General features: G+C 27.9%; 2 protein-coding genes and 1 non-coding gene across 10 annotated transcripts; all 3 read left to right on the forward strand.

Moving 5' to 3' along the window:
• Nucleotides 1-1,775: 1,775 nt before the first annotated feature.
• Nucleotides 1,776-10,349, forward strand: Karybeta3 (karyopherin beta 3). The gene is made up of 14 exons (XM_072021028.1): nucleotides 1,776-1,871; nucleotides 2,863-3,012; nucleotides 3,823-4,049; nucleotides 4,138-4,234; nucleotides 4,569-5,134; nucleotides 5,450-5,558; nucleotides 5,860-6,159; nucleotides 6,236-6,418; nucleotides 6,532-6,658; nucleotides 6,767-7,129; nucleotides 7,241-7,494; nucleotides 7,572-8,092; nucleotides 8,178-8,397; nucleotides 8,489-10,349. The coding sequence occupies exons 1-14, from the start codon at nucleotides 1,791-1,793 to the stop codon at nucleotides 8,582-8,584; spliced, it is 3,294 nt and encodes a 1,097-aa protein (XP_071877129.1). The 5' UTR covers nucleotides 1,776-1,790; the 3' UTR covers nucleotides 8,585-10,349.
• On the forward strand, nucleotides 4,303-4,430 carry LOC139996775 (small Cajal body-specific RNA 8). Its single transcript, XR_011802354.1, has one exon.
• A 1,084-nt stretch (nucleotides 10,350-11,433) lies between the features above and the next one.
• LOC139996591 (putative choline-phosphate cytidylyltransferase) lies at nucleotides 11,434-17,561 on the forward strand. 8 transcript variants are annotated; one of them, XM_072021031.1, is made up of 11 exons: nucleotides 11,984-12,505; nucleotides 12,751-12,968; nucleotides 13,335-13,479; nucleotides 14,155-14,262; nucleotides 14,581-14,689; nucleotides 14,784-14,900; nucleotides 14,980-15,143; nucleotides 15,210-15,431; nucleotides 15,506-15,673; nucleotides 16,035-16,156; nucleotides 16,527-17,561. In XM_072021031.1, exons 3-11 carry the CDS (start codon nucleotides 13,369-13,371, stop codon nucleotides 16,627-16,629), a joined length of 1,224 nt encoding a protein of 407 aa, XP_071877132.1. In that variant the 5' UTR covers nucleotides 11,984-12,505; nucleotides 12,751-12,968; nucleotides 13,335-13,368; the 3' UTR covers nucleotides 16,630-17,561. The 8 variants fall into 8 exon arrangements, 7 of the variants coding, with proteins under 7 accessions (XP_071877134.1, XP_071877130.1, XP_071877135.1 ...); XR_011802306.1 differs by lacking the exons at nucleotides 11,984-12,505; nucleotides 12,751-12,968 and adding an exon at nucleotides 11,434-11,624 and having other exon boundaries at nucleotides 16,035-16,266; XM_072021029.1 differs by lacking the exons at nucleotides 11,984-12,505; nucleotides 12,751-12,968 and adding an exon at nucleotides 11,440-11,624.
• Nucleotides 17,562-19,426: the final 1,865 nt, after the last annotated feature.

The raw sequence follows: 19,426 nt of genomic DNA on the forward strand, positions 1-19,426 counted from the left end.
TATCTCGTGATTATATTTAGAATGAAAACACTTCCTATTTGTAGTAATTGTGATTTTTACTGTGATAGCTAAAGTTTTTACTATATTAACATATAGTACGACTGTGATACTTAAATTATTGAATAATATCAATATTAGAATGGTATTTACGTAATGTTGATCTCGTCATTATTCTTCCTGCAATTTGACAAATGTAATCATACAGAATATTTAAATTGTTTAAAAGATGATTTTCATCTTGATTACTCAAGATGATTATATTTAAATATAATTATATATTAACATATCGCGGACGGTACGCCGTGAAATATATTTCACCGTAATTAGCTTTTCACCGATTAGCTTTTTCAAATATAATGTTTGTAATATGAAAAACGTCGATTCATGTTTCCCGTTAATGTTAATATTTATAAAATGAATGTTAATCTTTCATATTTGATATTTCATATGCTCTGTTTATTTCTCATTGTTTTTCTGTTACTTCTTCTCTTTCACTATTTTTCTGATGCTATTACGTTTTTGCAACCATGAACTATTGAACTATAACAACTGAATAATAAGTGTTAGCTGTACATAGTCATTAAACTGATTTAATCTGACTTTAATCAACTTTCCAGGAACCAAAGTTCGCGTTGACTTACAATGAAACGATTAAATATATATTTTTGTTGAAAAAATATTGGCTCACGCACGTTTTTCTTATTTTTCTTATTTTTCTTCGTAGTTTAAATTACTACTTGAAATTTTTAGAAATGAAAACCGATCGTAATTAAAGCGAGAATACCGAGAACGTTTGTACTAGAAAATTTCTAATATAATAATTTTTAATTTTTTATATTAATGACATAAATTAAAATATAATATAAAATTTTAAATATAGAATCAAAATGTAGCTGTGATACACTTTTGTACTTTTTGGAACTACGTACTTCCTCTAGAAACGTATATAAAAGATATATAACACGATAGATGCTAATAATCTGTTAAAAAATACATTTCTTGTTGAATGTCCTGCAATCTTTCACAAAATCTGATCTGTTACATTACACACTATACAAAATATTAAACTTGTTCTTACTTTTACGTTATTTTTCTCTCCTCTTAAATCGACCTAATTCCATAAATTTGCAAATAGTATCGTTATTACACGAAAGTAGATATAAGTAAGCATTACTAATTATCTCGTATCTAAAATTTTATGACCTATTTTCTAAAAAAAAAGTTTTATCACATATGTTATTAGAAAAAAAAAAAAAAAAATAATTAAATAAAGATAAATTCATCGTAATGAACTTTATACGTATTGCAACATTTTAGTTCTGTATTTAATTTTTTTTTTTTTTTTTTTTTTAATTTTGTTATAAGAGTATATTTCTTTTCTTAACTTACTTGACTTTTATCCCCTTCATCTTTAACGAAAACATCTATTGGACAGAATAACTTAATTGACACAATATCTTAATTTGTACATCACATTTCTATCGTTAGGATATCTAATGTAAATAATGTGCAATGTAAAATATTATTTAATGTTTTACATAGAAATTTTGTAAATATTCTGAAATGATTTTAGATTCAATTTAGTAATATTTTCAAACAATCGAAATTCATTCTTTTCTAAAAGAACTGATTCTAGTGACATAAAATCTAGTTGGCCACAGTATCTTCAATTAGAAAAAAAATGGTGAAGTTGGCAACAAACTGGGAATATTTTAGTCATTTAATTTGGTAACATTAATTGACGATCAGCTCTTATGAATGTACGCTGTAACTTCATTCGTTCGGCAACAATGGCGGCAGACCTCGAGCAATTTCAACAGCTTTTAAACACACTTCTTAGCACAGATAATGATACTAGAAAGCAAGCAGAGGTGCGTATATACTTCCTAATTTTTACACGCGTATTTTACGTATATTAATTTGTCGAAAAACGTAAATACTAGAAAACGGGATACTTCGTTTCTCGAGCACGTTGCCAACGTGTTGTCAGAATCTGCATGTGGATGCCGTTCGATGGTCATTGCTGTTAAATCACAGTTCTATTTTGGATCTTATTATAAAATACTTTTATGTAGCATTAATACAAACAGTTTCGTGGTAGATACGATTAGTAACTGCAATGAATACTGACAAGTGTTTAGAACAACCTAATAAAATCCAAAATGGTGTCGCGCGGCAGCATGCACCGCTCGAACCTTTTACATAGGTCTGTGTCACTTTCAACGTGATACGAATGCACGTTTTAACCAAAGTTTTTCACGATTTTTCACAATGATTATATAATTTTGTTATAATACCAGGAAACAAAGCAGCCTAATTTTAAACTAAATAACATGTAATATAATAGCTTAATTACCTAGAAGGATTCATAATTTCTATATTTCGCTTTCCCGCCTACACGCGATCATTTTCTACCGGGATTCCGGCATTTCTGGACCTGTTTGAATCATGAAGAAATACCTTCTATTCTTTCAGACGAACGTTTTTAATCTTTCATGTATTTATAGCTATATTATGGTAGTTACTAAAGTAAATTATATTTCCAATTTTCTTATTGTGTATTTAGCACACATATATATAGTAGAACATTAAATAAACGTGTCATTATCAGGCACCACGTACTTCTTTTTTTTTAAATGTTTTTTTCTTGTTAATTATTAATTATTAACGTATAAAGTATAGGTCACTAAATAACTACCGTAATTTCTCATTAACATTAAATTATAAATGCAGCAATAATTATTAAACATGAATATTTTATTAATATAATAAGTTATCTTTTCCTCTTTTAAGCGGAAAAGTCTATTTGTGACAAATTAGATTATGTAATAAATGTGTATACATACCTATTTCATATTGTAGGAGGCATACAACAACCTCCCAGTGGATAGTAAGGTGACATTTCTTTTAAGCTCCTTGTGCAATGTCACCCTTGCAGAAGAAATGCGTTCTATGGCTGCCGTCTTGCTACGTCGACTATTTTCTTCTGAATTTTTGGATTTCTATCCTAAAGTAATTATGCCTTTATTATATTTATTTTAAATAGAATATTTATTTTTTGTGAAAATGGAAGAAGGCTTGTTACACTCAAAACAAAATTTTTATTTGGAATAAATACATTTTTCACATTTTTATGTGAATATACAAGATATTGTTCTACTCTTACTACTATCACATATAGGTAATTATTGACTAAAATAATTTCTAATCATATAATACTTTCTGTAGTTTATGCCAGCAACTACTGCCAATGATAAAGTGACCTATTGTATGTCATGAACTATAAACCTATTTCATTTATTAAATCGATATTATTTGTATAAAATATTATATATATATATATAAATAATATAATTAAAATATAGTTAAAAGTTCTTAATAAAATAATTTTTAAATGCTTACTACATATATATAAAACTTGAAAAATATAGTTTAAATAAAATAATATAGTCTTATAATATCTTATAACTTTTAGGTTTATAACTTTTAAGTTATTCTATGTTTGTTTAAATAAATGTTCCAACAGCTTATCAAAATCGCAGCTAATTTCATTAGACACACAAAATATACATTGATTTGCATAAAATATTTTCATTGCTAGGACATAGATTAAATTTAAAGCATCAAATAACAGGCAATATATAATATTAGCTTTAGACATATTATTATAATAAACATCAGAAATATTTTGCATGAGGTATCCCAATAAGTAGTTATATACATGTCATATAGTATACAATTTACTTTTCGTAATGTATATAACATCAGCATCTTTGTGTACTTGTGGAAATACAGTTGTTATATAAATATATTTTTGCCTAGATTCCACCAGAAGCACAAGCTCAATTAAAAGAGCAAATTTTATTATCTGTTCAAAATGAACAGACGGAGACTATTCGACGTAAAGTTTGCGAAGTTGCAGCTGAAGTTGCACGAAATTTAATTGATGACGATGGTAATAATCAGTGGCCAGAATTTCTGCAGTTCCTATTCCAATGTGCAAATAGTCCTGTACCAGCATTGAAAGAAAATGCTCTTCGAATGTTCACGTAAATTTATCGCATTTATAATCTAAAAATAATGCTATTTTAGATTATAATTTGTATAATATAAATCATGCATAATTCAAATATATAGATCCGTCCCTGGTGTATTTGGAAATCAACAAGCAACTTACCTTGATCTTATTAAACAAATGTTGCAGCAATCTGTCATGGACTCTGAAAATTATGAGGTAATGTAAAACATATTTTTTTTTCTGCATATAGATGTAAATTCATTTTATATTTTCAACATTTCATATGGAAGAATGATACACAGGATGCAAATAGCTAAGTTCCTTGTCATAGTTTCTTCCTATAAGAAGATTGCCTTCTGATGACTGTAACTTGTCAAGTTTTAATTTACAGACAGATGCGGGGCATACAAAAATTAACTGAAATTTTTTTTACTCTGTATTATCTGTATTATATTTTATTGATTCATATGTTATTACATAGAATCACAATATCTTTTATTTCATAAATTTTATTTCAATGGTATAACAACTATAATGATATTTACTATAGGTCAGATTTCAAGCGGTAAGAGCAATTGGAGCCTTTATCGTTCTTCATGATAAAGAAGAGAATATACAGAATCATTTCTCAGAACTACTACCAGCAATTGTACAAGTAATTGCTCAATCGGTAGAAAAACAAGCAGATGATACTCTTTTAAAAATTCTGATCGATTTAGCGGAATCAACACCCAAATTTTTGAGATTACAATTGGAAACTATAATGGAAATGTGTATGAAAATATTTTCAAATGAAGATATGGTCGATTCATGGAGACAATTAGCATTGGAAGTATTAGTTACACTTGCAGAAACTGCTCCTGCAATGGTACGTAAAGTTGGTGGAAAATATATTGTGTCTCTAGTACCATTGGTACTAAAAATGATGACAGATATACAAGACGACGAAAAATGGAGTTTTGCGGATGAACTTCCTGATGATGACAGTGACAGTAATAATGTCGTCGCTGAAAGTGCTTTAGACAGATTAGCATGTGGTTTAGGTGGTAAAAGTATATTACCACAAATTGTACAGAATATTCCGTCAATGTTAAATAACAGTGACTGGAAGTACAGGTAAATATTTTAAGGATATTTTTATTTAATTTCAATACTTGCAATTATCACAGAATAGTCAGCAATTGTGTACTTCGTGCATATAATTGCGTTACATCTGTGATAGAGTAATCATCGGGATTATTCTCAATTTTATCTATCGTTTTGATATATGAAGTTTGAGATTCTCGATGGATGTTCTTAAATAAGAGAGTTGATAGTAATGTTTCAATATTATTGTCATAGGCATGGAACAAACATTTATATTTTCGAAAATCTATGAAGTATAGCTTATGGAATTATAGTAATAAATGTTACCAAAGATTTATTTCGTAGGCACGCTGCTCTTATGGCAATATCAGCTATTGGTGAAGGTTGCCATAAACAAATGGAAGTAATATTACCTCAAATCATGGAAGGAGTTATACAATATTTACAAGATCCTGTAAGTTTGATTATAATGAAATCCTTTTTAAACGCCATGAATCGAGTCAGCAGTTATATTTAGGACATAAATATAATAGCGTTACGTTCATGGTAGAGTACAACGAAGGATTTGGTATTTATACATTGTCGTTCTGACAATATGTTTATTAAAATACTTCCTTCGGAGTTCTCGGGAGAGAGTTGGTTATTTATTATTAAATAACCATAGTCATGGAACACACACTGCATATGTAATACGTATACATCATGTATTGCACGAGATTACCTTTTCTTGTTTATTGATTACATACTTTTTTTAGCATCCTCGTGTAAGATACGCAGCTTGTAATGCAGTAGGTCAAATGTCAACTGATTTTGCACCTATATTCGAAAGAAAATTTCATGACAAAGTCGTTCCTGGATTATTAATGGTGTTGGATGATAATGCGAATCCAAGAGTTCAGACTCATGCCGGCGCAGCCCTCGTAAATTTCAGTGAAGATTGCCCAAAAAATATATTAATACCATATTTAGATGCTATTATGGCTAAATTGGAGTCGATTCTTACTGCTAAATTTCAAGAGTTAGTTGAGAAAGGCACTAAACTTGTCCTTGAACAAGTAAGCATATTAATTATATATAGTCAAATGAGAATAGTGCTTGTATAATTGTAAACTATTATTATTTTCCCTATAGGTAGTTACAACTATAGCATCTGTTGCTGATACATGTGAAGAACAGTTTGTAACATATTACGATAGATTAATGCCATGTCTAAAATACATTATTCAAAATGCTAATCAAAAAGAACATAAACTGTTACGTGGTAAAACCATTGAATGTGTGAGTCTTATAGGGCTTGCAGTAGGACCTGAAAAGGTATAATTAATATGATATAATATTAAATCTATTAACAAATTATAATAAAATATTTTAATGTTACTTTTTTTTTATAAAATTGTTATATAACTAAAGCTTTTATGGTTTTATAGTTTATTGCAGACGCAAGTGAAATTATGGATATGTTATTAAAAACACACTCAGAAGGAGATCTTCCAGATGATGATCCACAAACTAGTTATCTAATATCTGCGTGGGCTCGAATTTGCAAACTTCTTGGTATGAAGTTTAAGCTTGTATAGTTTACTAAACTTCTATCTGAACTGGTAAAAATGTTGATCTTAGTATGTTAAGATATATTTAAACAGTAAAAATTAATTTCTTTAGGTAAACAATTTGAGCAATATTTACCATTGGTAATGGGTCCAGTTTTACGTGCAGCAGCTATGAAACCTGAAGTAACTGTACTAGATAGCGAAGATCTGGAAGGTATGGAAAATGTTGAGTGGGAATTCGTCTCTTTTGGTGAACAACATAACTTCGGAATTAAAACTGCTGGCTTAGAGGATAAAGCTTCCGCCTGCGAAATGTTAGTTTGCTATGCACGTGAATTAAAGGAAGGTTTCGCAGATTATGCAGAAGAAGTAGTACGGCTAATGGTTCCTATGTTGAAATTTTATTTTCATGATGGTGTTCGATCAGCAGCTGCTACAAGTTTACCATGTCTTCTAGATTGTGCAAAAATAAAAGGTTAATTAATAATCGTCCAAAATAATTAATTGCTCACATTTAATTCATTAATATTTTCTTTTTATTATAACTAAAATAATAACTAATAACTGAGTAATAACTGAATTACAGGTCCACAATATCTTGAAGGGATGTGGGCGTATATCTGTCCCGACCTCTTGAAAGCAATTGATACAGAACCTGAACCTGAAGTTCTGCTAGAAATATTATCTTCGTTGGCTAAATGTATCGAAACCCTTGGTGCCGGATGTTTAGGAGCACAACCCATGGCTGAATTGTTACGTATATTAGATAAATTACTTACTAAACATTTTGAAAGAGCAGTAGCTAGATTGGAGAAACGTAAAGATGAAGATTATGATGAAGTAAGGCTTTGTATAAAGATTTAATATAAAATTTAACTGTTGATGTCAATAGCTTGAAGCTTATATTCACGTCATAGGTTGTTGAAGAACGGCTTGCTGATGAAGATAGTGAAGATGTATATACTCTAAGCAAAATAGCAGACATTTTACACGCATTGTTTACTACTCATACGTCATCATTCTTCCCTTACTTTGATCAAATTTGCGGACATTTTGTTAAATTATTAAGTCCCGAAAGACCTTGGTCAGATCATCAATGGGCTTTATGTGTATTTGACGATATGATAGAATTTGCCGGACCCGAATGTGCAAAATATCAAGAATACTTTGTACGACCAATGATACAATACGTATCGGATAAATCAGCAGAAGTAAGACAAGCAGCAGCTTTTGGTTGTGGCCTTTTAGGGCAGTACGGAGGAGAAGCGTTCGCTCAAGCATGCGCAGAGGCTTTGCCTAGGTTAATGGATGTTATAAACGATCCAGAATCAAGATCACCAGAAAATATCAATCCTACTGAAAATGCTATATCTGCAGTTACAAAAATTCTTAAATATAATAATAAAGCAATCAATGTTGACGAAATACTTCCTTATTGGTAAGATTTTGATTTTCATATGATCATTTATAAATATTACGCATAATTAATCAAATATTTCTAAATCTCTTATGTATCACTGCAGGATCTCTTGGCTACCAGTGGTAGCAGATGGAGACGAAGCACCCTATGTTTATGGATATTTATGTGATTTAATCGAAGCAAACCATGCAATAGTTTTAGGACCAAACAATGCAAACTTACCTCGGTTAATAAGTTTCTTTGCAGAAGCACTTGACAAAGATGTTATATTGTCAGATAATCCTGTTATGGGTAGAATTCTTAGTATTGTTAGGCAAATACAGGTATAAGCAAATGCAACATGAAGAATATTATACAAGGTACATTTTTTACTGTAACATATTTAGATTCTAAAAAATCTATTTTTTGTTTCAGAACAACGAGTCTATGTTCCAGGCATGTATAAATGCATTAACTGCAGATCAACAACAAGCATTGCATGAGGCACTTAGTGCACAGCCTACTAATTAGCCGTTTGCTTTTATTCCCCAACCATAACACTTTAATATAAAACAAAATAAAAAACACAGACATTTGCTTTGATAAAGTTTGTGGAGAAATCACAGATTTTAGGTAGCTACATTATACCTATGGAACAATTTCGCCAGCCTAATTACGAAGAGAAATAATTGTATGTAACTATTTGATATAACTCATATATTTGTTGATTGTATTTCACTAGTAAATACAATAGTTGTCTCATTTTTTACTATTTAGAGTTATTGCAAATTACATACAAGAAAATTTGTACTTGTCATTACTTGATAAAGTGTGATACGTTACATAAATAAATCTAACAATATAAAATTCATTAAATCACATAAATGAGTTCGCACTGACGAAACTTTTTATATTAATTATTTTTATTTACTTCATAAAAATAACACAATTAAGTAATAATCAGACATGAATTTATTTCTAACATAAAAAGATTAGAACAAAATTACATTTCCCGCCATTGCGAGCCGAACGATGCTAAAATCTTTTTCTGTGTTTTTTTGCTCTTATTCTTTTTCTTAATGCTTTGTAAATTGCATAGTATCTGTAACCATTAACTCCATTTTTATTCTATGAGTATCGAAAAAGTAACACTTTTGTCATTGCGATCTCTTCGTCCCAATTATTCTCGTTCTGACACTACTTTTTTGGCAGAATAATAAAATTATGAAAAATAGACTGCAAAAAACACCAACTCATTGCCATCAAGTGATGGCGTAATTATTGTGATTTAGGTATTTTTATTATTAAATTTAGGTACAGTAAATGTTATTTAATAATGATATTGATAATATTACAGCGTTGAAGTTATACGGAACTGTATACGAATGCCTTTCAATGAAACGTAATGAACTGCTCTAAGATGTTTTATGTTTCAATATAATAAATTATTTGCTAAATTCTAATTAAATGGACTGTATTAGAATGATAAATATATTTTTTTATTTTAGCATAAAACATATTTGATCTTGTAACTTTACAGCTAATTTACATTGATTTGTTACGCTTATTTAGCTGTAATTTTACAGTTTATTATCGCGTCATTTAGAAATAAAAAATGACGATGTAATCAAGACATATTACTAAAGTAAGTTAAAAGGAATAAATGAATACTGGGCATTACGTTTCTTTCGGTTATTGTGTAATGACAATGTGAATTAAGAACAGCGGTGTAAAGAAAAAAAAAAAAAAAAATGATCGAGTGGAGTAATGTTACAATTTCCTGTTCTCGTTGCTATTTATTTGTACACATTAATTGTCATGATATTTACTATTGCATGCAGATTTGCAATGGAGAATATATTCCAAGTAAAATTGCGACTAGTTTCAACAAAATTCCTCCAAAATTTCTTTTATTACGATATATAAAAGAATAGAATAGAATGGTCGGACATTTATTCGTGTATATATATATATTTATATATATATATCAAAGTATATGAATATTAAGACTAAGTACGTAAAGTTGAATTAGATAAATGTAATTATTGATGATTGGTAGGCACTGCCTTATTAATTATTTTATGAAGACCAGCGTAAAGATTCTGTGAAATAGATACAAGCAATGTGCGATTGTAAACATTTCATTAAGAATTATTGAAGAACTGTTTATGCGACATATTGTGACAAAAAAATGTGAAAGCAAAATCGATATGAGAAAAGTAAAATTATAATTCTTATAATTATATAGAGATTATTTTAAAGTTATTATTCATTAAAATAAATCTCAGCTTTTTAATTGATTGTTTTGCTTTACCTTTCAAATCATGTATTTTGTAAGAAATAGAAATGAAATTTTTACAATGTGAAAAATAATATGCGAAAATAAATCGTAAATCATAATCATCATTACATTACATTACATTTGATTTATGTTAACAAAAAAAAAAAAAAACATAATCAAATCATTGCCTAAATTTTATACATATATAATTTATACTCTAAAGTATAAGATTATTATTAGCAATATAAAAAATCAAATTTAAATCTAGATACGTATTATATAACATCATACATAGAAGTGAAAACGGTGATAACGTTAATTTATTTTCATTAAAAAATATCTATTTAATTAAATGCCTTTCTGTTCATATATATAAATGTACTGAAAGCAAATAAACAAAATATATTCCATGTTTTTTTATATGAAGCATTTGATTATATGGTATTTAATAATTATTATGATACATATCAGAATTTAGATACTACATCTATTATCAAATATTTCATCTACAATAAATGCAATTAATCCAGTTATAATAAAATCTTTAATTTTTTTATTACATTACGCAAAAGTTTTGTATATACATATGTAAAACAATTATCATTATATATGTATATACTATATACGTATATAAATCGATTATTACTATATAAAGAAACATTTGACTGTAAAATAAAACGAAGGGAACAGAATATTATTTTTAAATATTTGGTTTTATCAAAAAATTAAACGATGAATACAATGAATTTACAACAAATTTATTCATTATTCGATACGTGGAAATTTTCGTTATTTTAATTTGTATCATTTACATGTATGTTCATAAACTATATATCTACATATGTATAATATAAATAAGCATTTCAGTTATAAGATATCAATTCAAAAATATAACTTTTTAAATTATCCTACAAAATACATATAACTTAATTCGTAATTATCGTTTTGAAAAACATGTCAATAATTTAATATTATGTTCATAGATATGTATTGAAACGATTAAATTTGTCGGAAATAATTTTATAGAATTGGAAATGTATTTGTACTCGTGTGATAATAAGAGAATGATTGTATGACGTTGTGATCATCCGATATTACGTCACCGTTATTCTCCTTTCATTTTCATACCGGCGTTCATTCTATCGTCAAACACGTTCGGTGCACATTTATGCATTACAAGTGATATATTTATTGTGTGAAACTGAATTCTAATTGATCGTGTTCTAAAAATTTATAATTATTAATTACTTCCTCTGGCAGTCGAGAAGTGTGTAGTATCATTTTGAAAACGTATGTTTATAACATAAAATGCGAATTATGTCTTCTATTTCTAAACCATATTTTGCGCGCATGTAATAAAAAAAATTTTGTTAAATATTTATTCTATTTTTGTATTGACAAAACTTCTTCATAACGTGATGATTATATACACGGAATGTCGATAATCCCAATCAAGTAATCAAAATTAATCAATCATACTAATATATTACAATACAATGTTAATATCGACATTATATAATATTTAACAAACTAAATTGTTTTAGTCGAGAATTAATTTTTCCAATAATACTACTTAGTATTAATGAAACCTAATCAATCTTAATAATTAGAATATTTGACTTTTAGAAATTCGATGTACAACTTTTACGTTCGCGACAAAGATAAAAATAAAAAAGAATTCCGGTTGAAAATAATCTAGAGCATAAATTTTCATGGTTTTATTTTCGGTAATCGTGGAAACTAGATTTAAATAAAGATATTGGTACGGCTTCTTGTCCTCGTTTGTAATTCCCGTACTCTCTATTCTCTATATAGAACTCACGCAAGCACAAATACCATCTCGTTCATACTTAGGGTTCATAGTACTGTTATGCCGCTCCTGATTGCATACTGAAACGCATGCAATGCGCAGAGTATCCACAAGTATTGTGGCCAGCGTCTGCTGCGTTAGCCGTTTAGTAGTGTATGATATTAATATAAAATGTGAAATTTCTTTAAATATTTTTACAAATTTGTTTCTTAAATTTTGCTGTAAAAGTCACGCGGAGAAACTCAACAGACCTTACGAGTTTATTAAACTTTTGGCGGAACTCTTCGATTTTTCGTCATATCCTATTCCTTATTGTATTAGTCTACTACCATCGTGTGTACAGAAATTTGGGCGTGAAGAGGTTCGTTTCGTTCAATTGGAATTTACTGAAGTTTAAAAAGAGAATACATGATAAGATAGACCGTACACGTAATGATGAATTCTAGAAAGTCCAATGAATAAGTTACTTATCTCTACACGATTATTATATGATTAAATTGTTAATTACACTATAAATATTGTATTTTTAATTCGTTGTTTCTGACTATATTTTGTTTTCTGTATTCTCCTTTTTTAACCTTCGAGCACATTTTAGCAACATGCCAGTGCTTTACAGGCATTAAACGTATACTTCTGAAATTTACTTAAATAATAATATGAAATAACATCAAACATGACTAGCTCAGAAATAATTCGGCAGGCCTCTAATTGTTCCCTGGAGATTATACGAGTATTCATGAATATTTTATAAACATAGTGATCTGTAATCTAAAGTTATAGTAATGGTATTGACCAATAATTGTAATATAACTAATGAAAACCAGGTAAACTTTTGTTAATTTCTGTGTAGATTATTAACTAATATCTATAAATTAATATTATTAAAGATACAGTAGTGCTTATGAAAGTGAATTTGAATAGTGCTATTTTTAATTTTGATATTACAGTTTTATAAGGTATTATCAGAAGTATGTGCAAATATATTTTTATTTAGTTCAGAGTATTAATGTACATACGATTGTGTGACTTCTGTTAAAGTTCATACTTATCTTTCGTTACACACATGTAAAAGATAGCATATATCTTTTATGTAACATTTTACATCACTAATGGCATTAATAAGATGTACACGTGATTTATTTATTAGCAATAGGATTAATAAAAATTGTCATATTCTTTCTATTCAATAGGCTTTTTATGGACCTAACACTGAAACAATAAAAAATGTCTAGAAAGCGTGCTAGAGAAGAAACTATGTTGAATTCTACACCTTATTCAAATATTCAAAATGGAGAGGATGCATCTTGCTCCAGAAAAGATTCGCCTGCTTATCCTGTAAGTACTACTTAACATAATCATAATTTTTTGAAAGTGTACTTGTTCAATAAGGAAGATACAATCTGTTTGTACTACGTTATCATTTAATTGATATTTTACCGATTTAATATAATGTTTATTATATTCAAGATTTTATATTAATATATGTATGAAATACATATCTCATATACCTATGTGCTAGTTACACATGTACATGCAAATAAATAAAGTTTACATACAAATTATGCTGGGGCTATGGGATCATCTTTAATCATGAAGAGATAATATAGAAGCAAAAATTTTTTATGATAATGGTATGACATTATGCAAGATCATGAGCATAACCATCTTAATGTAATACCATGAATACTTGATTCTTTAAATAGTCTTATTGAAATACTTCGTGAACAAGTATGTGGACATAGGTTGTGAAACATATTCTCTGTTCTGAAATATTTAGCAGACAGTATCTCAACATTAAATTCAATGCAAATCTAGTTTTTTAATATATGAAAAAGTTTTATATACATTTTAAAAAGTATTTTAATCTCCTAATAGAAACATCAAGATCTTTAAAATAATCTGTATTTAAAGAAATTTAACAGGTAGATTATACATATGTATATATATCTGACAAATAAATTCACTCGTATTGTTCTTTTATGGAAAATTTATTTTTCATAATATTAACAGCTAGTGACAATGACTTGGGGGACCAACAGGAATTCAGATAATGAGTCAGATCAATTTTCGCTGAAAAAGTATAATAGCGAAATTTCTGTTTCCCACAAAGAACTTCCAGTGAGTCAAAAAAAGTTTTTTTTTTTTTTTAATAATTTTTATGTTAACATATGTATTGAATTTTTATTTTTTATTTTGTTTTTAAAAATAAATACAAGTATTTTGTCTTCATTGTTATTAAAATCAAACAAAATCTATGATTAAATAGGCTTTTATTATGTATTATATTCAACTTTTCAAAAATGTAATTGAAATAATGTTCTTAATAAATTTCTATGAATTTTCCTTGATTATGTATATATATATCCCTTTTTTTGTTGTTTCATACCTTACTTTCATTTTTATTGTATCATTTACATTGTATTGAATTTATTGCAGTCAATTTGTAAGGAGGCTCCCTTTAGTGATGATCCAGAAGCACTTGCCGAAAGAAATGCATGTGATTATAATATTCGTATTACATTAAAAATGGCAAGAAGTAGTAAAGGTTAGTAGAAATGAATTAGATATTTGTGAAATTAAAAGGTAATAAGAACTTTTGAATAATACATGTAATATTAATAATATGTATAATAATATAGCCCCTAGGAAAATCAGAGTTTATGCAGATGGTATTTATGACCTATTTCATCAAGGGCATGCACGACAACTTCTACAAGCAAAAAATATTTTCCCTAATGTGTATCTTATTGTGGGAGGTAAGAAATAAATTTCAAAATTTTGAGACGTAACATGAACTTTGCATAACATTAGTAAAGACAATTTTTATTATTTTAGTTTGTAATGATCAGTTAACACATAGTAAAAAGGGAAGGACAGTTATGACAGATGTTGAGAGATATGATGCAGTAAGACATTGTCGTTATGTAGATGAGGTGGTTAGGGATGCACCTTGGGAACTGGATGATGAATTTCTTACAAAGCATAAAGTAAAATTAACTGTAAATTATTTTTTTAAAAACATGTTTATCGAATGTTAAAACAGTTCAACATTTAACATTTTTCAGATTGACTTTGTTGCTCATGATGATATACCTTATATGACAGATGATAGTACAGATGTTTATGCAGGCCTGAAAGCTAAAGGTATGTTTGTGGCTACGCAAAGAACAGAAGGAGTGTCAACGTCAGATATTGTTGCAAGAATAGTTAAAGATTATGACATTTATGTAAGAAGAAATCTTGCGCGAGGCTATAGTGCCAAAGAACTTAATGTTTCTTTTCTCAATGCAAGTATATATTTTTTAAACGCAATATCTTTTTTAAACAATGATACTTCATTGAATAAGCTATACATTTACAGGAAAAGAAATTCCGTTTACAAAATAAGTTTGATGATTTAAAAGATAAGGGTAAACGGGTGATGGAGAACATTGGCGAGAAACGTATGGATATGATTAGCAAATGGGAAGAAAAGTCTCGAGACTTTATTGATGCTTTTCTACTCTTGTTTGGAAGAGAAGGTAGATTGGTGGGTAGTATTTGTGGATTAATTATTTTGATAATTACTTTGTACTCAATATTAATGATACACTGTGAGATATGCATTATAGAGTTATATCCATTATAAAAGGATAAATAATTTTTAAATTAACTGATATATAATTGCACTTTTTAACCGAAATTGTTTATAAGGCTTTTTTCAATGCAGTATGTGCATAAGTATAGAGGAATATTCGTAAGAATTCGGGATATATCTTCTTTGTACATCCGTAGTTTATATATAATGGTCATATATATGTATCTAATCTAATGTTTTTTGTATATTCTTAGAACAAGAAACTACGAGTTGTACAAATTTTAATGAATTTTTAATTTCTTTTTTTTTGCAGTCAACGATTTGGAATGAAAGCAAAGGACGTTTGATGCAGGCATTATCTCCTCCTGCAAGCCCAAAAAGAGATGGTAGTCCGAATGGCAGCAATAGCAGCAATAATGACGAAGATCAGACAAGGTACATCACAGCATTCGAGTCAATTGACTAACATGCAACACCACTTCATTCTGTACTGCTTCTATATGAAAACCTTCAATACTTCACACCATCCATTTGCAGCATGTTATGTTAGTATATAATTTCACTGTTAAATACATTAGATAAATTTTAAGCAATAACACACAATTTAACCAACGCTTGTTGTAAAATAATATGTTTTACTTTCTTCCTTTTCTCTGTGTACATAATACATGTATAGTTCATAACTTGTCTGGTATTATCACAAATACTTGTTTTTAAATAGATGGTAAATATTAAATATGGAAATGTTATTTACTTAATGATTAATCCAAACTAATGTAATTAATTTATATGATTTATGTTGCAGTCCACCACCAAAAAAGACTGGCCGTTTTGAATATTCACAGAGTAATTATTATTTAAGTGATGATTACAGCGATGATGAAGAAGAAAATTTGCACTCCAAATGATAATCCTTTTTCTCAAAAACACATTCTTTATTTTGACCAAAAATATCGTGCAATCTCCCAAAAAATGTTTAAGGATATTTTATTGCGTCCATGCAATTTGATCATATGGATTATAATGTTATGCTTAATAGTATTTTTATGGTATGATTTCATACTATATACGATATAAAATTATCTGTTAGAATGTTTTCATTCAATCCAGCCATGGATTATTATATATTAATTAAATTATATCTATGCAAGAATATTGAGAAATCATACAGATAACTTAAAATATTCGTTGCAACTATTCTTGAGAGTTTCGTTATTCTTGTATTATTAGTAAGTTCCTATATTCTGAACGATACTTTATCATTCATTTTGAGTTTCATGCTATATCAGAACTACTAACAGTCAAAAGACATATTTTCGTCTCGTGCAAAAGAATATTCTTTCAACAATTTGGTTCAAATATTCTGTCAACAATTTTTAATAATTTTCAATTCTTTTGTTATTAATTTTATATAACATTTTTTATACATATTACCTCATAATTAATTACTTATGTACTATACATTTGCAGTGAGTACCTTCGCTGTAATTAATATTAAATCATATTTTTATTGAACATGCTTAGTGTTGTTTATAAGAAGTTAGTCTGTATGAAATTAATATTTATTTATATCATAAACTTTATATTATTAGTAGAATGCCAGTAAGAAGATATGAAGAAAATGAAGAACTTGAATAAAAAACTTAATTTGTTGTATTAAGGGTATTAAAGAATTTGAATAGGATTAAACAAATTCAAATATATTAATTTTATAAATAATTGTTCTTGTTTAATCAAAGAATATTTATAAAGAAAGATGCAAATCTGCAATTTATTTTTAATAGTAAATATGTAGTAAGATTTCGATAAAAATCAATGAATAAAAACTAATCAAAATGAATATAGGATTTTAATTTGAATAAGAATGATACACCACATAGGAATCATTTTGAAGATGGTGCTTTTATTTGGATATATCCAGATATAATAACCCTGGAATGGTACAACCACTTTTATATTTTTAAACCATAACGTAGTTTTATAATATTCTTATATTTATGAAACATTTGAATAAAATATTTTTTTAATATATAAATGAAATATATGATGAAGATATTTATTCTTATTTTCGGTATGTAGCATCCACAATAAAGTAATTTTTAACATGCAAATTAGGAAGTTCGTTAATAGCATATAGTTCCAGGGGTAAAATATGTATTAGATGGATTTTAGATATAAATTTGAAATTTAACATGAAATGTATGAAAGATTTAAAAAAAACAACAGGTGTATATAAATTTGTATACATAGAAGCGCTTCTGTTTCTTAAAGAACTACCAATGGTGCCTGAGTTTGACACCTTTTATTTAAATGCATATAAAATAGTATATCAGAAGTATGTCACAGAAGATTTTCAAGTATGTTAAATGTTTGCTTCCCAATGTAACTGATGCATAAATTAGTAACATGTAATGATATGTGATAAGATGTAGTATAGTTTCGATATCTTTTTTTAACGAATACATTCAAGAATGATTAGACGCGCACAGTTTTACGATCGATAAAATGAATTTATGTAATTTCGACGGTTCATTTTAATTTTTTGAAACGAAAAAGATGTAATAATGTTCCATATTATTTATATAACAGAAAAAGTTAAAGTTGTTCAATGAAACATTACAAGTTGTAAGTTAAATAGAATAATACTAATTAACTATATAATATATAATTGTAAGTTTTGTATATTAGTATATATATAGATTGCTATATTGTTTAAAGATTTGTCTGATTCTAGCACTTGTATTTTTCTTTTATCCTTTAATATAAATATGTCGCAATACTCCAATTCATGAAAAAGGTAATATACATGTTAATTATATATGTATAAATGTATATTACAATATAATGTATTTATATCTAGAATAGTAAAAGAGATAAATAAAAGATAATATTTTTTATCCACATGATGACATGCACAAAGATACGATGATACAACGTGTGAATGTGGAAGAACGAAGAATTTCCATGAGAGATCCGTGTCAGGTGACAGTGAATTGAACGGAAGTTATCGATAGTAGGATTGATTACTTGATTCTTAGAATGCACGTGTAGATTGATATACATGAGGCCACGTAAAAATTTGAGATTGCATAAATGTGTGAATGAAGGTAGTTAATCGCAGGAAGAGGAAATGGAATTCAGCGACGGATATCATTATACTTTTCTTTGTTTTATTTCATTTTATTTTATTAACATGTTAACTGCCTCGGCGAACATTGACGATACGTGTTAATAAATTTCTTAGAATGATTTCATAAGATTAAATCAAAGAACTAAAAAATTATCAACAATGATTTAGATAACATTGTCAGAGAAAAGTGTGCAAATACAATATAACACTTTGCATGAATTATACATTATGGTGTAATTATATATTTTAATCTATTGCGTACCCTAGCGCAAAACATATGAAAATTACGTGGTAGTTGGCGTGTTGAACACTTACTATTGCACAAAACTTTTACGTATTTAACGGAAAAATACATATGATCTCTGTCATCTTACTTACACGTATATACATATCATAAATGAAAAAATGATATGTTATTGATTGTATTGACTATTTTGTATTGTGTCGATCATTTTTTGTATGTTATTTCTTTGAATATTGCTTTTGAGTCGCTATAATTACAGTTAATCGTTATAGTTTTACTGTTTCAGAAGTTTAAACGCTTGAAAAATGGTAGCGTAAATTTGTCAATGCTA

This window comes from Bombus fervidus, chromosome 18 (assembly GCF_041682495.2).
Source record: "Bombus fervidus isolate BK054 chromosome 18, iyBomFerv1, whole genome shotgun sequence".
Classification (NCBI taxonomy): Eukaryota; Metazoa; Arthropoda; class Insecta; order Hymenoptera; family Apidae; genus Bombus; species Bombus fervidus.

Excerpts from the sequence above, each read along its gene's own strand:
- Karybeta3 (XM_072021028.1), top strand. The coding sequence starts at position 1,791 with ATGGCGGCAGACCTCGAGCAATTTCAACAGCTTTTAAACACACTTCTT. Across the intron at positions 3,013-3,822 it reads TTTTGGATTTCTATCCTAAA|ATTCCACCAGAAGCACAAGC; the intron begins GTAATTATGCCT and ends ATTTTTGCCTAG. Across the intron at positions 5,135-5,449 it reads AACAGTGACTGGAAGTACAG|GCACGCTGCTCTTATGGCAA; the intron begins GTAAATATTTTA and ends TTTATTTCGTAG.
- LOC139996591 (XM_072021029.1), top strand. The coding sequence starts at position 13,369 with ATGTCTAGAAAGCGTGCTAGAGAAGAAACTATGTTGAATTCTACACCT. Across the intron at positions 14,690-14,783 it reads AATGGCAAGAAGTAGTAAAG|CCCCTAGGAAAATCAGAGTT; the intron begins GTTAGTAGAAAT and ends ATAATAATATAG. Across the intron at positions 15,674-16,034 it reads TTGGAAGAGAAGGTAGATTG|TCAACGATTTGGAATGAAAG; the intron begins GTGGGTAGTATT and ends TTTTTTTTGCAG.